The sequence below is a fragment of the Sceloporus occidentalis genome, unplaced genomic scaffold (genome assembly GCF_023333645.1).
Source record: "Sceloporus occidentalis isolate IW3139 unplaced genomic scaffold, rSceOcc1.0.p SCAF_160, whole genome shotgun sequence".
NCBI lineage: Eukaryota > Metazoa > Chordata > Lepidosauria > Squamata > Phrynosomatidae > Sceloporus > Sceloporus occidentalis.
Window position 1 is genome coordinate 182,501 of NW_028317140.1, and position 19,383 is coordinate 201,883.

Here is a 19,383-nt window from a genome sequence, read left to right on the forward strand (position 1 = left end):
CGATTGGTTCTTATCTGCTCCCAAATACTACGTTTCCATCTCCATTGCTCCAAAACCACCCGGACCGTCGCCTGTCGGCTTCTCCTTGTGAGCGGCGATCGATATACTGTCACGGCATAAGATGTCCGGATGCTGAAGTCCTTTCTAGACACAAGAATTACCCGAAAATGTAAGGGGGCGCATTCAGCCGGCTTGGTGCCGATTTACACAAAATCAACTTGGAGGGCAGGAGACGTACTGGACTCCAACCGCCCCTCCCCCCAAAAGATACAAAATAACACTTATAGTAACGCTTATCACGCAATATAACAATGTAACAAAATTACTTCCCAGATCTGGATACTTCTGTAAGTAACGTTCCGGTTGCCGTCTCCTGCAGACTGGGAATCCCTTTTGGCCGCGCCGTCTCTATGATGCCTCCTCAGCCGGGAGACGGAACATGTTCTGGTCTCTGAGCCGGACTTCCCTGCGCTCTGGCCGCGGAAAATCGGCCATCTCTGCCGTATCCTCTTCGCTTTCAAAACCGACTGCAGGAGGCAAACTGGGAAAATAATTATTATTGGAGCTTTCTAATGTTCAGAGTTTCAATACTTTTATTAAACGAAAATAAAAATGAGTTGTTTCTCGATTTGTCTCTCTTTATACTTTTTTCTCAGATGTAATTGTTGAATTTATTCCTGTTTACCCCTAATAAAAATAAGCGTGGGGTAAAACGGCATTCTCTGACCTTTTTAATTTCCCGCATGGCATTATAATTATGTTAATGATATAGCGCCATCATAGTCAATAAGGTTGTAAAAATGGTAAATACCGAGGTTGGCGTCCCCTACCTGCCACAACTACCCACATCACTTATCTGCCCAACCAGCCCATTTATACCATTTCTACACCTCGCCCTGCCAACAGCCTCTATTACACCTGGACTGCAGTTATATGATATTTACTGGGGCAATAAGACATAAAAACGCACCTTTCTTCAGTCCTGCACCGCTTTGTACAGTTTTGCAGTTAAATTTATAACAAAAGGGTGTTTTACCCCATAAAGACTCAATCATGTTTAACCAATATTCCTCTTTTTGTGTGTTTGTGTACCTGCCAAAGACTCAATTATTTCCAAGTTTAATATTCAACCATTTTCATGTTATTAAATAGGATTTATTAGCACCAAAATATAAAGAGTAAAACGCGGCCAGAATACGTCACGGGCCGGATATACAATAAGGCTGCTTAGCATTAAAGAAAAGTGGCTTTTATCTCATGTGGTTCTATGGGCTGATTATTTACGGCAGTGGAACTAAAGCCTTAATATCTAAAAGTCCAATTCCTCATTTACTGAAAGTCCCTGTAAGACATCGTCTGGTTCCCCGCAGGCCGTATGATACGGAGTCCGGGGGCTTCTAAAGGACATTGTCTGAAATAACAGAGACAGAACTCAGACAAACGGCGAATATGCAGCTGCCCGGCATATAAAGAAACCCCAAAAACAAACTTTTACTGTAATAATAGTGAAGGATTTTTAACACCACGACGAACAGGAGATTAAAAGAAGTTAGGGCTCAAAATTGGGACGCCACGAAAAGAGGCAAATCGGTAAAAATAATAGAAAGTAAGAGGATTTATGGGTTTTTCATGCGGGGAAACATTTATATGCAGCATTTAAATTCACCAAACATTAACACCCCGGTCATTTTATATGATGGATACAAAAATGCCCCATCAATAAATTAGAAGAAATCCACCAGAGTATTTACATCCATAAAGCAGAAGCACGGAACCCTCACTATGCGGGTGAGTGAATTGTGACATCATACATGTCTGTGACATCACAACACTGTAAAGCCGGAGCGCGCTCCTCTGCTTGCTCAGTGTAGTTGGGCGCTCGCACTTGTAAGCAGCTATTCATAGCGGACTTGAAGTGTTGTTACCAACGGCATCAGAGATTGAGGAGATTTAAAAGTAGAACCTTTTAAAAAGGAGAGCTATGGGGGACTGCTGTCTACTCCATGGACTGAGGTGGATTGTAAGGAGATGCTGCCCCAGAAAAGTGAGGACGTTTTTCAAAAGAGTCAAAACAGCTTTCACCAAAACCGCTAAAAAGACTGAGGGTCAGAACAAGGAGCACTTGGCCAGTACAGACCCGGTCAACAAAAGGAAGAAAGAGAGTAGCAGTAACAAGGAAGAAAGAGGAAAAGCGGGGAAGAGGACCAAGCGTACTGCTAATGAGAGGGAGGAGAGCAGCCTGTGCCTGAGGGCAAAGCAGACAACAAGATGCCCAAGAACCAGCACAGGTTTCTCCGAACCGTGTAGCTCCAACGAGAAAAACATCCAGGCTCTGGGGCAGCAGGAGAAAGAAGGAGCGGAGGAACATCTGGAGGAGCGCACAAGGGGAAAGGTTCCCGTTAAAAGACGCAGAAGTGAGGTAGAAAGTGGTGTTATTGCGAAAAATCATCGGAGCCTCCTCCCCATGACGCCCTCCGGCTTCATCTTCCATTCAGTGCTGGGACAAGGGTCATTCGGAAAAGTCATGTTGGCTTCTGTACCTAGAAGAGACTCTATGGTAGCGGTCAAAATCATCCGCAAGAAAGCCGCTAAGCCCCCGTCCCTACTGAAGGAGAGGAGGATCCTGGAGATGGCTCGGGACAGCCCGTTCCTGTGCCACGGATATGCAGGCTTCCAAACACAGACCTGCGCCTTATTCACGATGGAGTATATGGCTGGTGGGAGCCTCCGGTCGTATATGAAGAGGGTGGGCTGCCTCCCCGAGACCACAGCTGCATTTTATTCGGCTGAATTAATCTGCGGCATCCAGTTCCTCCACGCTCGGGGAGTTATACATCGGGACCTGAAGCCGGCAAACATCTTGCTTGACGGAGAGGGCCACGCCAAGATCTGCGATTTCGGTATTGTCGCAGAAGGCATTCTTGGAGCAGCAGAGACAACAGGACGCTGCGGAACATTCATGTACATGGCCCCCGAAATACATCTAAACCAAGCATACGGTGTTGCCGTGGACTGGTGGTCCTTCGGGGTGATTCTATTCCACATGCTTAACGGAAGGTTACCGTTCTATCGCGGTAACTGCAAGAAGGCAGCGTTGGATTCCATTGTAAATGAAAGCCCTCGGTACGTCAAAGACATCTCCGAAGACGCTGCGGACATCCTAAAGCATCTTCTGATGAAAGATCCTCAGCATCGCCTCTGGATCACAGGGGGTATCAGGCGGCATCCATTCTTTCAGGACATTAATTGGGAGGATATAGAGAGCCGCCGTTCAACCCCCCCGTACCGGCCGACACCAGCATCAGATCTCCGCTTGCAGACACTTCAGGAGATTCCATCAGTCTTGTTGAGCACAAAGGACTCGTCCTCTTCATCGTCCTCTTCCTCGTCATCGAGCAGCCAGAGTCTTTCTGGCTTTACCTTTGTGACTCCAGACTGGATGGCCTGAAGGATGGACTAAGCCCCGGCCAAAAGCTGAAAACATAATATTCAAGAAGGAATTTTTTCCCTAGTTTGTGGCAAAATTGGAAAAAGACACAAACTAGGGTTTTTTTTCCTTCTTTCCAAATAACATCTTAACATCATAATAAATTCGAGAAACACCTACACTTTTTGTTCTCGTTTCCTTCGTGTTGTATAACTACAGCTGCCATTGTCCACAGATAATTCTACAGAACTATGACCTCACAAGAGAGATAGTATAGTGTGATGTATGGAGATAAGAATGGCCCAAATAAAAGTGAATTTTAAGTAATCCACTTAATGTGTCCCCAAATCTAATTTCATTCACCTGATATCATGTAATAGTGGCCTATTGATCTTTGTACACAGAAAACATTTTAAAAGAGGATTATGTTTTTCATTTACATTTTATTGCAACCGGATCTGAAATACCATTCAAACGTTTGGGGTCACTGAGCTGTTTTCATGGAAAATAAGGACATTTCTGGCTGTAACATAATTGAAGAAAAATATATATACGTTTTAGGTATATATATATAGTGTGTGAAAAAATCCCAGTTAAACCCAAAAGTAATAAATGTGAATAATTCCAGATGGAAATAAATATATATATATGCGTATACTCCCTCCTTCTGTTCTCACTGCTGCCACCCAACAACAACACTCTGCAAACGCTGAGCAGTACCAAAGGAAATCCACTTGGGGGCGCTCATGTAAGACAAAAGGAAAGAAGAAAGACCATAATAGTGTAGACAATTTCAACCTATAATTCAGTGTTAAGGTCAATGGTTGCGCTCACAAAAATAATGTGATTTTCAAGCCTTTTCTCAATATTTCTTGTATTCCCAGGCAGAGACTAGAAAAGAGAAGCAGAAACCCAATGGTGCAGTGTATCAATCTGATGTGAAATAGGTAATATAATAATTGCACTCACATGGAGTTTTGCACACCCAACCATGCGCAAAAAAGCCTGATCATCTCCCAGTGGTTTCTTGTCTGTGTTCTTCTTTTCTCTGTAGGTTCCAATAAAGTGCCAGTGAATAAATAATGTATTTAAAATATATTTATTCCGGGACTGGCCCAGCTTTAATAAATAAATAAAATATATCCAATAAAAATACGTATATGAAACAATAAAAGTCCATATTAAGATCCTCAACGCGTTTCGCCACCAAGGCTTCCTCAGGAGATATTCGTAGTAAGTTCTTTTCTTCTAGATGTTCTTCCTTTTATGCAGTTCCGTCCCGTTTTTATCAGCGGCAGGAAAATTCTCCCATTGAAATCAGCGTTTTAATAAAATCTATATATGTGGAATAATGTGAAGCGCAGCAGCCTTAGAGTTCATGTTTCTTATATTAGGTAAAGCGCAGAGGTGATTGTAACCTGCGGTATACATGAGTAATAAGCATGGGGGCTTTTAGGGCTGTAGAACCCCGTTATACCCTCATACCCAGCAAACAACCTGAGTTCCTAGAAAAGAGGGACTGGCAAACGTGAACAGGGGCACTTGAGTGATAGGATATATAGCAACTACCATCACAGCCACATCTGCATGTTGGAGCGTCTGGAACAATCTCTCTAAAACGATGACGTTAAAGATAGTTTTAGAGTGTTCCAGGGTATTAGTGACCGGTTGAGTTATTTTGCTGACATCATTCCTTCTGCTATGTGGGGATTATTACATACAAACTGTGCAGCAAATAAAATAGTACCTGACGTCACAGCGCTTAACCACACTTGGTTGCTAGGCCGCCACTCGTCTCCTACGCGGACTCTATGGTGGGGGCGGGCTGTCCACAGACTCTGCTCCTGTCCTGTGGTGTGAACTAAAGATTTGTGTCTCGCTTGTTTAGAACTCAACATACTGGATTTGGCGTCTGGAGCGGCGAAGTGCAGCTAGCTCCGCCCACTCGTTCTGAGGAAGGGGACTCTGGTTACGGAAGTGAGGTGCTGATTGACAGCTGAGTGGGTAAGGTGCTGATGTGAGAATGGTGGAGGCAGAGTAACCACAGAGGGACTGTCTCTCTGAGACATGGATAGTTGGGAATTGTGTGGCAGTAACTAAGCACTTATTTATGTGATACTCAGGTGTCAGGACTCCTAAAGTGTTACCTTTTCACCATCTCTCCCTAACGTAATAATAACAAAATTAAACTATAGAATGTTTTTTTTTCCCCTAAATATGGATATTTACAGCCCAGAATATCAATAGAAGCATAAACTCCCTTTATCTGCAGCCCTGGAGCCGCCGTTGCTGTCAGTCATGTGATATTTTGGGTGACTTTTCCGGCTCAAACACCACACTGAGCTGACGCTTTATGGCAATGGTAATGAAGTCCGTTCCCCCACAGACTTTCATTAGTCGGAGAGTCAGCTGGGTGATTAAGACTGAGCCATTCTATTGTTCCCCACAGGCAGTATGATAAGGAGTCGGGGGGGTTTAGTAGATTGGGGATCAGATAACAGAGCGAGAATCATACAAATGGCTGATATGCAGCTGCCTGGAAGCGTTATATAATGGGGAAGTCAGCGGACGGAGGGCTCTACGGTGATGGGGCGGAACAAGATGCAGGTGGAGGGTATTAGGAGGATAGATTGTAAGCTTCTCTGAACAGGTGGCGTTTTAGTGAGTGTTTAACACTCTAAGGGCCAGCTATATATGTGGCACGTACATGGCCCAGAAGGGCTAAGAGCTAACAATATGTATAGTGGCACCGAGGGGTCCTCTCTCTGCAATCGCTACAGCCTTTCCTAGACTGTGACAATATACTATGAGCTATCCCCATTGCCAAGTTGTCCTCCATGTTTGACAATGCGGTCAGGTGTACATCTTGCTCAATGTATGCAATCCTTGATCAGCGCTTCGAGGGTGCATATTGCTGTGCGAGATGTGTGCGGGTTGCTCATTTGGAAGCACAAATCCTGAGTCTAGAGGAGCAACTGGCAACACTGAGATCTATTGACAACTTGGAGAGGAGTCTGCTGCTCACTGAGCAAGCTCTCTCGCAGGTAGAGGTGGGGGAGGATAGCGGGATGGAGGTACAGGACAGTCAGGCAGCTAGCTGGGTTACAGTTAGAAGGCGGGGTAGGGGTAAAAGCGCCAGGGAGGCTAGTCCTGATCTAGCACACCCCAACAAGTTTGCCCGGTTGGCAGATGAGGGGGATGTTAGTTCAGAGTTAGCAGTACTGCAGCAAGTCACTGCCTCTGACCACCAGAGGGGTGTCTGCTCCAGTAAGGAGGGAAGGAGGAGCGCAGGGCAGGCCAGACAGGTGCTGGTAGTGGGGGACTCAATTATTAGGGGGACAGACAGGGCGATCTGTCACAAAGACCGGGATCGCCGAACAGTGTGTTGTCTGCCTGGCGCTCGAGTTCGGCACATCGCGGATCGGGTTGACAGATTACTGGGAGGGGCTGGAGAAGACCCAGCAGTCATGGTGCACATTGGCACCAATGACAAAGTGAGAGGTAGGCGGAGTGTCCTTAAAAATGATTTCAGGGACTTAGGTAGCAAGCTTAAGGCAAGGACCTCCAAGGTAGTATTTTCTGAAATATTACCTGTACCACGTGCCACACCAGAGAGGCAGCGGGAGATTAGGGAGCTAAACAAGTGGCTCAGAAGCTGGTGTAGGAAGGAGGGGTTTGGGTTCATGGAGAACTGGGCCGACTTCTCTGTCGGATACAGGCTCTACGGTAGGGACGGGCTGCACCTCAATGGGGAGGGTGCAGCTGTGCTCGGGGAGAAGATGGCCAGAAGGGTGGAGGAGTGTTTAAACTAGGTAAAGGGGGGGAGGGAAACTACAATATAGAAGGGGAAGATAGTGTAGATAGAAAGCTGGGGCTTATAAATGTACCTGGGGGTGGAGCGGAGGGAGGGGTTAGAATAGTCAATAGGGATAGGCTTCATAGGGAAAAAAACCATACACCTCTAAATTGTATGCTTACTAATGCCAGAAGTCTGACCAATAAAACTGACGAACTGGAGTTAATAATGTCTGAAGAAAACTATGACATAGTGGGTATAACAGAGACATGGTTGGATGATAGCTATGACTGGGCGGTTAACATACAGGGTTATAGTCTATTCAGGAAGGATCGAAAAAAACGAAAAGGGGGAGGAGTTTGCCTTTATGTAAAGTCCAGCCTAAAGGCCACACTGCGGGAGAATATATGTGAGGGAAATGATAATGTGGAGTCATTATGGGTAGAAATATATGGAAAGAAAAATAATAAAATACTGATCGGGGTTTGCTATAAGCCACCAAATATAATGGAAGCAGCAGAAGATCAATTATTAAAGCAAATAAACAAGGCAGCAAATCACAATGAGGTGGTTATTATGGGGGACGTTAACTATCCCGACATAAACTGGGAAACAGAGACCTGTGAATCTCATAAAGGAAACCGGTTTCTGACTATAAGTAAGGATAATTATCTGTCCCAAATGGTACAGGACCCGACCAGAGGGGGCGCCCTACTGGACTTAATATTAACCAACAGACCTGACAGAGTAACTAATGTGCAGGTCAGGGGGCATCTAGGAAATAGTGATCACAATATGATACATTATAACTTGTCCTTCAATAAGGGAACTCTTAGAGGAGCCACAAGAACCATGAACTTTAGGAAGGCAAAGTTTGATCAACTAAGAGAAGCCCTTAACACTGTAAATTGGGAAAATGTCCTCAAAAACAAGAGTACAGACACTCAATGGGAGATTTTTAAGGATATCTTAAATTCTCACTGTGAAAGGTACATACCGTATGGGAATAAAAGAGTCAGGAACAAGAGAAAACCAACGTGGATAAATAAAAATGTAAAGGGGGTAATAAATGGCAAAAAAGGCATTTAAGCTACTAAAACAGGAAGGCAGTGAGGAAGCACTAAAAAGCTATCGGGGGAAAAAAATAAAATATGTAAAAATCAGATAAAAGCAGCAAAAGTGGAGACAGAAAGACTCATTGCCAAAGAGAGTAAGACAAACCCCAAAATGTTCTTTAACTATATAAATAGTAAAAAGGTTAAAAATGAAAGCGTTGGCCCCTTAAAAAGTAATGAGGGAGAAGTTATAGACGGGGATCAGGAAAAAGCTAATCTATTAAATATATTCTTCTCTGCTGTATTCACAGAGGAAAATTAAATGCCAGGTAATATACAGCAGGATGAGATAACTGCCCCAGTACATGTCGCCTGTCTAACCCAGGAAGAAGTGCAGTGCCGCCTAAAAAAAATCAAAATAGACAAATCACCAGGTCCAGATGGCATTCACCCCCGCGTTCTAAGGGAGTTAAGTAATGTAATAGACAGACCCCTATTTTTAATATTCAAGGACTCTATAGTGACAGGGTCTGTTCCCCAGGACTGGCGCATAGCAAATGTTGTGCCAATATTCAAAAAGGGGACAAAAAGTGACCCGGGGAATTATAGGCCTGTTAGTTTAACTTCTGTTGTGTGTAAACTGTTTGAGGGTTTCCTAAGAGATGCTATTTTGGAGAATCTCAATGAAAATAAGTGTATGACTCCATATCAGCATTGGGTTTACAAGGGATCGGTCCTGTCAAACTAACCTGATCAGCTTTTATGAGGAGGTGAGCTCAAGACTGGATCGGGGTGAATCGCTGGATGTCGTATATCTTGATTTTTCCAAAGCATTTGATACGGTGCCACATAAAAGGCTGGTACATAAAATGAGAATGCTTGGGCTGGGGGAGAATGTGTGTATGTGGGTAAGTAACTGGCTCAGTGATAGGAAACAGAGGGTGGTTATTAATGGTACATACTCTGAGTGGGTGACTGTTGCTAGTGGGGTACCACAGGGGTCAGTTTTGGGTCCTATTCTTTTTAATATATTTATTAATGACCTTGTAGAGGGATTGTATAGTAAAGTATCAATCTTTGCAGACGATACTAAGCTCTGTAACGTGGTTAACACAATAGAGGACAGTGCACGATTACAAATGGATCTGCATAGGTTGGAGGCTTGGGCTGGGATGTGGCAGATGAGGTTCAACACAGATAAATGTAAGGTTATGCACATGGGGAAGAAAAATCCAGGCTGGGAATATGTATTAAATGGGAAAACACTGGGGACGACTGACATGGAAAAGGACTTAGGAGTTTTAGTTAACAGTAAATTTACCTGTAGCGACCAGTGTCAGGCAGCTGCTGCTAAGGCAAATAAAATCATGGGGTGCATCAAAAGGGGCATAGATGCCCACGACAAGGAAATAATTCTACCACTGTACAAGTCACTAGTCAGACCACACATGGAATACTGTGTACAGTACTGGGCACCAGTGTACAAGAAAGATATAGTGGAGCTGGAGAGGGTTCAAAGACGGGCAACCAGAGTAATAAGGGGAATGGGAGGACTACAGTACCCAGAAAGATTATCAGAATTAGGGTTATTTAGCTTGGAAAAAAGACGGCTTAGGGGGGATTTAATAACTATGTATAAATATATAAGGGGACAGTACAGAGATCACTCCCAGGACCTATTTATACCCAGGACTGTATCTATAACAAGGGGACATCCTCTACGGCTGGAGGAAAGAAGGTTTCTACACCAGCACAGACGGGGGTTCTTTACAGTAAGAGCGGTGAGATTATGGAACTCTCTGCCAGAGGAAGTGGTTATGGTAAACGCAATAAAAGAGTTCAAAAGGAGCCTGGACGTGTTTCTTGAAAGCAATAATATTACAAGTTATGGATATTAGATTAATAGGGACAGAACGTTGATCCAGGGATTTATTCTGATTGCCATATTTGGAGTCGGGAAGGAATTTTCCCCCTGGTATGGGGCAATTGGCATCTGCTTCATAAGGGTTTTTTTGCCTTCCTCTGGATCAACACAGTAGGGACACAATATGTATATAGGTTGAACTTGATGGACTTTGGTCTTTTTTCAACCTTATGAACTATGTTACTATGTTACTATGTTACTTTCCATCGAAAGACACGTGACTGAATAACTTACAGGGGATGGGAGGGGGCGCCCTTGCGGCTTCCGTCTCCCGCAGGCAGCCTGTCCATATACCTGTATGGATAAGGCAGCCACAGTCATTTAGTGGATACAGCCCGCATACTCCGGGGCATAGGCTGTAACATATGACATTGATGCGTGAAAAAAAAGGTATTTTTTCAATTTTCATAAATTTTTTGAAAATTAGATGACAATTGTCCTGAAAAAAAATATGATATATATGAAACTTGCATGGGTTCACTAAATGAAGAGAATTACAGCTAAACACGAGCTCCGCCAAAGTGTCAAAAAATCCTCGGTCACGAAACCAGTCTGGTGCTTAAAGGGTTAATTGTCTTTTATTACGTGTAAACAGTGTTTATTCTTCTGGCCAAGTATCCTCAACATTGTCATCTATTAACAAGTCACAAGTATTTCTATGAAGCATGCGCAACGTCAAAAGAAGCCCTTACTTCTTAAGACTGCAGAAAGTCTCTTTGGAAGAAACCACTCCGTGTTAGGAGGCGGGGTTGTGGAATAAAACACTGTCATTTGTGAAAGCGGCAGCTGTATTGGTATTTGGAAGCAGGACAGAACACCCCCATGGCATTTGCACTGTGGTACAGCCTGCCCTGACTGTGATGTCATAGTGCTGTGACATCACAATGCTGTGATGTTCTGTAAAAGCGCATCCAGACACTCTGGTTGTTTCAGATTGTGAGCAGTAGCAGTACTGAGCATAACAGTTACCTGTCCACGACAGGGAGCAAAACTGAGCTTTCAATTGACTTTAAAAAGACAAAATAGGCAGAGATTAAAAGGCCTTCATTCGTGTGCACGCAATAGCCGGCACATAGGTGCGAGTCTCTGCACCTGAACATCTTTGACTGACACCCGACAGGTACACGTTTCAGCCGTCATGGAGCGCACTTGCTCCGGCACTCCTAGCCCTGGCACAAGCAGAAGAATAACATTCACGCTGTTTGTGTTTGGCTGGGCGCTCTTATGCGGCGGATCTCTACTTTCTGTCTATGGGTTCGCGACATGCCAGTCCGACAGCTGTATCACCTACAAGGCGACGGGCCCGGTACTTGCCGGGATAGGGCTGGCATATTTAATGATGGCAGAGTTTACTGCCCAACGAGAGAGGAGAAGGAGGGAATTAGAAGGAGACCCGACGGATCCAGATAGCAGCTTCCTCTGCGGGAAAAGCCGGCAGTTTGTGCAGTTCGTAATACTCGGGATCCTGTTACTGGCTTGCGGGGTACTGATTAGTATCCCAGGACTTGTGTTTCCAGCCTGCAAGCCGGTATCCAACACAGACAAACCCCCTAAAGTCTGTGAAACTCCCTTACTGCAGACAATCGTAATCATACTAATCGTCTTGTGTTACTGCCTGGCTATCTGTCTGAGTAAAAACCGTCGGGACGGCGACTCTGAGGAGGACCCAGAAGCCTGCAGATATCAGCCGCTTCCTGTAAGTGTGGGTGACGAAGTCTTCACGGTCCCGTCAGCCCCACCTCCACCTTTTGCAGGAGGAGATGATTGGCCAATGAGCAGGGACCCTCCTTCCTACGACAGCGTCCTGTTTGAAAGGGGCGACCGTGATTCCGGCGGAAGCGACGGGGAAGACATACACACCGTTCCATGGCGATGGGGGCCGAGAATAGAATACATCAACGAGCCTATCCCTTCGGAGCCACCTCCAAGATATGAGGACATATGCCCTTCTCAGGCGGATCCTGAAGAGAGCTCATCATCATCATCATCGTATTACTCGTTTTCCCAATCATCGGAGTCGAGTGACTATGAGCTCGCACCAGGACCCTAAACGTTGAAAGACTGAACTATTGGGGGGTTTTTTTTCTAACATTTCGACTCAGTACAGAGTTTGAGCCGGAAGCGTCACCCAAAACATCACATCTGACAATATCCAGGTCTGGAGATAAAGGACTGAAATCAGACCGGGTTTTTGGTCAGTGCCGGCACCGTACATGACGCCTGTTGAAATGTTTTTTTCCCCCCCGTGAGACTTCCACCTTAAATAACGGATAAATAAAATGACATCTTTTCATGGTTGCCCCTCAAACAGTATCTGTGTGCGTTTGTGTGTGTGTTGGATATACCGCGTGTACGAGGTCACATTATCGTATGGAATCTATAACATAAATCTCTTACATGTGAGATCAATGTGTTTATATACATATACGCCATACACTCTGCTGGATCCACTCTGCTGTCCATCACCTTAAAGGGGGAGTCCTGCCCTAAGTCAGCACCGTGTTCTTTATCCCTGGAGCCAGGTTACCGGCTCTAGGCAAGATATTTCCATTCAAATACAGTTGGGTGCGTGATCCCTAATCACACCAGGCGCTGATGATTTGAGTCAGTCTTTGTCTGACTCATCAGAATGTTTTTTATAATTTATTTTTTTAAATGTTGCTTTTATCATACAGAGTGCACTATTATTATATTTATTATATTATTATTAATTATTATTATTATTATTATTTTTTTTAATGCCATTTATTCTATATAACCCATTGGGGTGAGGGTTAGTTACGTTCATATTTACTTCTGTCGTTGCACCACCAATATCTGTCTTTTTATCTTGTTGAAGTGTGGGAACGTGGGATTCCCACAGAGTGTTGTAGCGCATGTACACTTTTACCTATTGTTTTCTCAATTTTGAATGTTCCTGTTATGTTTGTAGAATCTGCAAACAAATCTCTAGATTGCCATGATGGATAAAAGCTCCTAATGATAGTAATTGCCGCTACGTTCCTTTGCTGTAAGATTATTCCTCCCTATTAAGTTATCGCTCCCTTATAAGTGGCTGGTTGTTGTTGATTGGTTCGTGCAGCCGCTGTAAGGATGGTAGGAGGAGAAGGGATCTTCATGATGGGTATTATATATTAATATGATGGGTATCGGATATATTAATCTTTGTCACTTTTTGCCACAGATCTCATCCTCAATCACATAAAAAATCCCTTTAAACTAAAAATGTCCAAAAGAGATATATTTTTTGATTTATATCCAAAATATATATAAAATGATTCATTGTGTTAATAAAAGAAGTTCCATAAAACATCATCAGTTCCCCTTAATGAAAGTGTACAGAACAAAAGACCAACGAGGGGTACGCGTGTTCCAGGGTGCACTCCCCCCGAGGAGCCTACAAAGGACTCGTGACCCCGTGGGCGATCGCAAGCTATTCTATTATTTATATATATATGTATACTAGGGCTGAAACTAACGATTACTTTCATAATCTATTCGTTGGCCGATTATTTTTTCGGATAAAAAAAAAAATGCACATTTTTCATTTATTTAAAATAAAAACGTATAATTTAAATTAAGATTTGTCATTAACACTTTCATCTCTTTATCACACTGGCATTTCTCTATCCGCCTTCTTATTTTACTGACATAATAATTAAAGCTATATTTTACAGGTACAAGAACCCAAAACACATTATTTCTCAAACTAAGCTTTACCAAAATACCCAAAAAAGTTTTACTAGTAAATATTAATTCATGTAAACTATTTTTTCATATTTAATAAAAACTATTATGGAGAAAAATGCCTCTTGTTTATATTTTCTTTTATTTGCCAACCTGACGCCAGTTATGCAATCTCACCCCCAGCTTGCCACTCTGCCTCAGAAATGCCTTATACCCCCCTATATGCCACTCTGTCCCCTGATATCCCTTATACCCCCCTATATGCCACTCTGTCCCCGATATCCCTTATACCTCCTATATGCCACTCTATCCCCTGATATCCCTTATACCTCCTATATGCCACTCTCCCGCCCTGATATCCCTTATACCTCCTATATGCCACTCTCCCGCCCTGATATCCCTTATACCTCCCTATATGCCACTCTCCCGCCCTGATATCCCTTATACCTCTTATATGCCACTCTCCCGCCCTGATATCCCTTATACCTCCTATATGCCACTCTCCCGCCCTGATATCCCTTATACCCCCCTATATGCCACTCTCCCTCCCTGATATCCCTTATACCCCCCTATATGCCACTCTATCCCCTGATATCCCTTATAGCCCCCTATATGCCACTCTATCCCCTGATATTCCTTATACCTCCTATATGCCACTCTCCCGCCCTGATATCCCTTATACCTCCTATATGCCACTCTCCCGCCCTGATATCCCTTATACCCCCCTATATGCCACTCTCCCGCCCTGATATCCCTTATACCCCCCTATATGCCACTCTCCCGCCCTGATATCCCTTATACCCCCCTATATGCCACTCTCCCTCCCTGATATCCCTTATACCCCCCTATATGCCACTCTGTCCCCTGATATCCCTTATACCCCCCTATATGCCACTCTATCCCCTGATGTGCCTTTTACCCCTTATATGCCACTGTGTCTCCTGATATGCCTTTAACCCCCTATATGCCATTGTGCCCCTAGATATGCCTTATACCCCTGATATGCCACTGTGCCCCCTGATATGCCTTATACCCCCGATATGCCACTGTGCCCCCTGATATGCCTTATACCCCCGATATGCCACTGTTCTCCCTGAGATGCTTTATACCCCCTGACATAAGAAAAACTGACAGCGCTAAAATAGGTATAAAAATATGCTTTCATTAATATAGACAAAAAAAGAATAGATAATACACAATAAAATATAAATATATATATATAAATATATGGTCAATGGAAGGTCACGTGACGCCGGCGTTCAGTAACAGAAGCCCCAGCGGAAGTGGAAGGGAGAAGCAAAGTGGAGGGGAGGGGAGAAGCAGAGGATGTCTCCGCGCATGGCACGGACCCTCACCGGCTGACAGAAAGGAGAATCCAGGTCTCCAGCAGCGCTGCGGGGGATCTGGATTCTAGAATTATAACCCGATCTCTATTTGAGGCCGGATTATAGAGGAGGGGAGTTTCTAAAAAAAAAAACAAAGTGTATATTCCTACCGAACTGCATCCAGAGACGGGCGGCTTCTTGCACGGTGTTGATGTTTTATTATTCTCTGCCAGTCAGGAAGGCTCAGCTCAAAAACAACCGGGATGTCGCTGCCGGCCGGCGTCCTCCTTTTATACAAAACAAAAAATGACCCTTCAAACAGCTGATGTTGAGCCGGATATCCGGTGCGGACTTTCTATCGGAAAATAAGAATAGAGCTATTAGTATAAGAGTTTACCTGATCAAGGGACTACTGCATCAATATTAAACCAAATATAGAAAAAATATTTATTAAAGAATAACTGGATTCTAATACAAACGTAATAATTCCCTGAAACCAATATATATATTTATTATACACACATATATACATATATATAATATATCACACACACATATATATATAATATATCACACACACATATATATATATATCACACACACATATATATATATATATCACACACACATATATATATATATATATATATATATATATATATATAATATATCACAGACACACACATATATATATATATATATAATATATCACACACACACATATATATATATATATATAATATATATCACACACATACATATATATATGTATAATATATCACACACACACACATATATATATAATATCACACACACACATATATATATATATATATAATATATCACACACACACACACACATATATATATATAATATATCACACACACACATATATATATATACATATATATCACACACACATATATATATATATATCACACACACATATATATATATATATATATATATCACACACACACATATATATATAATATATCACACACACACATATATATTTATATATTATATCACACACACACACACATATATATATATAATATATCACACACACACATATATATATATCACACACACACATATATATATAATATATCACACACACACATATATATATATCACACACACACACACATATATATATATATATAATATATCACACACACACATATATATATATACATATATATATCACACACACACATATATATATATAATATATCACACACACACACATAAATATATATATAATATATCACACACACACATATATATATAATATATCACACACACACATATATATATATATATATATATATATATATATATGTGGAATTAAGTCCAATAAGTCTTCTGCCTGATGGAAGTGAACCCCGGGGAGGAATAACACCAGATCTGCTAGGAATGGCCAGCGATGTCAGTGTCTTCTTTAATTATAAACAGAAATAGACGCCTGTGCCCCTTATAATAAGTGAAAATAATATATAAAATATTATATAACCTTAAATGGATCCTCCAGTTGGTATTAAAAAGATCCAGGTATAATCATAAAAAATAGTAAATAAATATTGTGTAGAATGAAATATAACTTAATGGTAGAGGAAGAATACTAAGGACGCCCCTTACAATATTAAGGGCATCGATACGCCCAATAAAAGGTAGAAGGGGCCCTCAGCATCAGCCAAGACCCCCTCTACAGCGTCCCCCACTCAGCTGCAACGAAATCGGGAATGGCTGAGTCGGCGTCTTTGGTCCGTAATAATGAAAGAATTGCCCTGTAGATAAGAGGGTCCCTCGCAGTCAGGCGGACCTGCGGTGCTGGGGTCTTCCAGAGATGGTGGACGTCACCTGTGGAGCTGGAGCCAGGAGGCTTCTTCCTGTACCTTACTGAGAAGGTAGAGATGGTAGATCAGTGGAACGACGTTCCAGCAGAAGTGGTAGAGGGTAATACAGTAAGGGGATGGAAACATGCATTGGATATGACTATGAACGGGAACTAATCAGGAAAACAGGCAGAGCAGACGCCCGATTGGTTCTTATCTGCTCCCAAATACTACGTTTCCATCTCCATTGCTCCAAAACCACCCGGACCGTCGCCTGTCGGCTTCTCCTTGTGAGCGGCGATCGATATACTGTCACGGCATAAGATGTCCGGATGCTGAAGTCCTTTCTAGACACAAGAATTACCCGAAAATGTAAGGGGGCGCATTCAGCCGGCTTGGTGCCGATTTACACAAAATCAACTTGGAGGGCAGGAGACGTACTGGACTCCAACCGCCCCTCCCCCCAAAAGATACAAAATAACACTTATAGTAACGCTTATCACGCAATATAACAATGTAACAAAATTACTTCCCAGATCTGGATACTTCTGTAAGTAACGTTCCGGTTGCCGTCTCCTGCAGACTGGGAATCCCTTTTGGCCGCGCCGTCTCTATGATGCCTCCTCAGCCGGGAGACGGAACATGTTCTGGTCTCTGAGCCGGACTTCCCTGCGCTCTGGCCGCGGAAAATCGGCCATCTCTGCCGTATCCTCTTCGCTTTCAAAACCGACTGCAGGAGGCAAACTGGGAAAATAATTATTATTGGAGCTTTCTAATGTTCAGAGTTTCAATACTTTTATTAAACGAAAATAAAAATGAGTTGTTTCTCGATTTGTCTCTCTTTATACTTTTTTCTCAGATGTAATTGTTGAATTTATTCCTGTTTACCCCTAATAAAAATAAGCGTGGGGTAAAACGGCATTCTCTGACCTTTTTAATTTCCCGCATGGCATTATAATTATGTTAATGATATAGCGCCATCATAGTCAATAAGGTTGTAAAAATGGTAAATACCGAGGTTGGCGTCCCCTACCTGCCACAACTACCCACATCACTTATCTGCCCAACCAGCCCATTTATACCATTTCTACACCTCGCCCTGCCAACAGCCTCTATTACACCTGGACTGCAGTTATATGATATTTACTGGGGCAATAAGACATAAAAACGCACCTTTCTTCAGTCCTGCACCGCTTTGTACAGTTTTGCAGTTAAATTTATAACAAAAGGGTGTTTTACCCCATAAAGACTCAATCATGTTTAACCAATATTCCTCTTTTTGTGTGTTTGTGTACCTGCCAAAGAGTCAATTATTTCCAAGTTTAATATTCAACCATTTTCATGTTATTAAATAGGATTTATTAGCACCAAAATATAAAGAGTAAAACGCGGCCAGAATACGTCACGGGCCGGATATACAATAAGGCTGCTTAGCATTAAAGAAAAGTGGCTTTTATCTCATGTGGTTCTATGGGCTGATTATTTACGGCAGTGGAACTAAAGCCTTAATATCTAAAAGTCCAATTCCTCATTTACTGAAAGTCCCTGTAAGACATCGTCTGGTTCCCCGCAGGCCGTATGATACGGAGTCCGGGGGCTTCTAAAGGACATTGTCTGAAATAACAGAGACAGAACTCAGACAAACGGCGAATATGCAGCTGCCCGGCATATAAAGAAACCCCAAAAACAAACTTTTACTGTAATAATAGTGAAGGATTTTTAACACCACGACGAACAGGAGATTAAAAGAAGTTAGGGCTCAAAATTGGGACGCCACGAAAAGAGGCAAATCGGTAAAAATAATAGAAAGTAAGAGGATTTATGGGTTTTTCATGCGGGGAAACATTTATATGCAGCATTTAAATTCACCAAACATTAACACCCCGGTCATTTTATATGATGGATACAAAAATGCCCCATCAATAAATTAGAAGAAATCCACCAGAGTATTTACATCCATAAAGCAGAAGCACGGAACCCTCACTATGCGGGTGAGTGAATTGTGACATCATACATGTCTGTGACATCACAACACTGTAAAGCCGGAGCGCGCTCCTCTGCTTGCTCAGTGTAGTTGGGCGCTCGCACTTGTAAGCAGCTATTCATAGCGGACTTGAAGTGTTGTTACCAACGGCATCAGAGATTGAGGAGATTTAAAGGAGAACCTTTTAAAAAGGAGAGCTATGGGGGACTGCTGTCTACTCCATGGACTGAGGTGGATTGTAAGGAGATGCTGCCCCAGAAAAGTGAGGACGTTTTTCAAAAGAGTCAAAACAGCTTTCACCAAAACCGCTAAAAAGACTGAGGGTCAGAACAAGGAGCACTTG

The 19,383-nt window shown here is 42.8% G+C and overlaps 1 protein-coding gene across 1 annotated transcript; it reads left to right on the forward strand.

Annotated features, from left to right (window-relative positions):
* Positions 1-11,340: 11,340 nt before the first annotated feature.
* Positions 11,341-12,252, forward strand: LOC149279797 (transmembrane protein 171-like). Its single transcript, XM_089500789.1, has one exon. The coding sequence runs from the start codon at positions 11,341-11,343 to the stop codon at positions 12,250-12,252; it is 912 nt and encodes a 303-aa protein (XP_089356915.1).
* Positions 12,253-19,383: the final 7,131 nt, after the last annotated feature.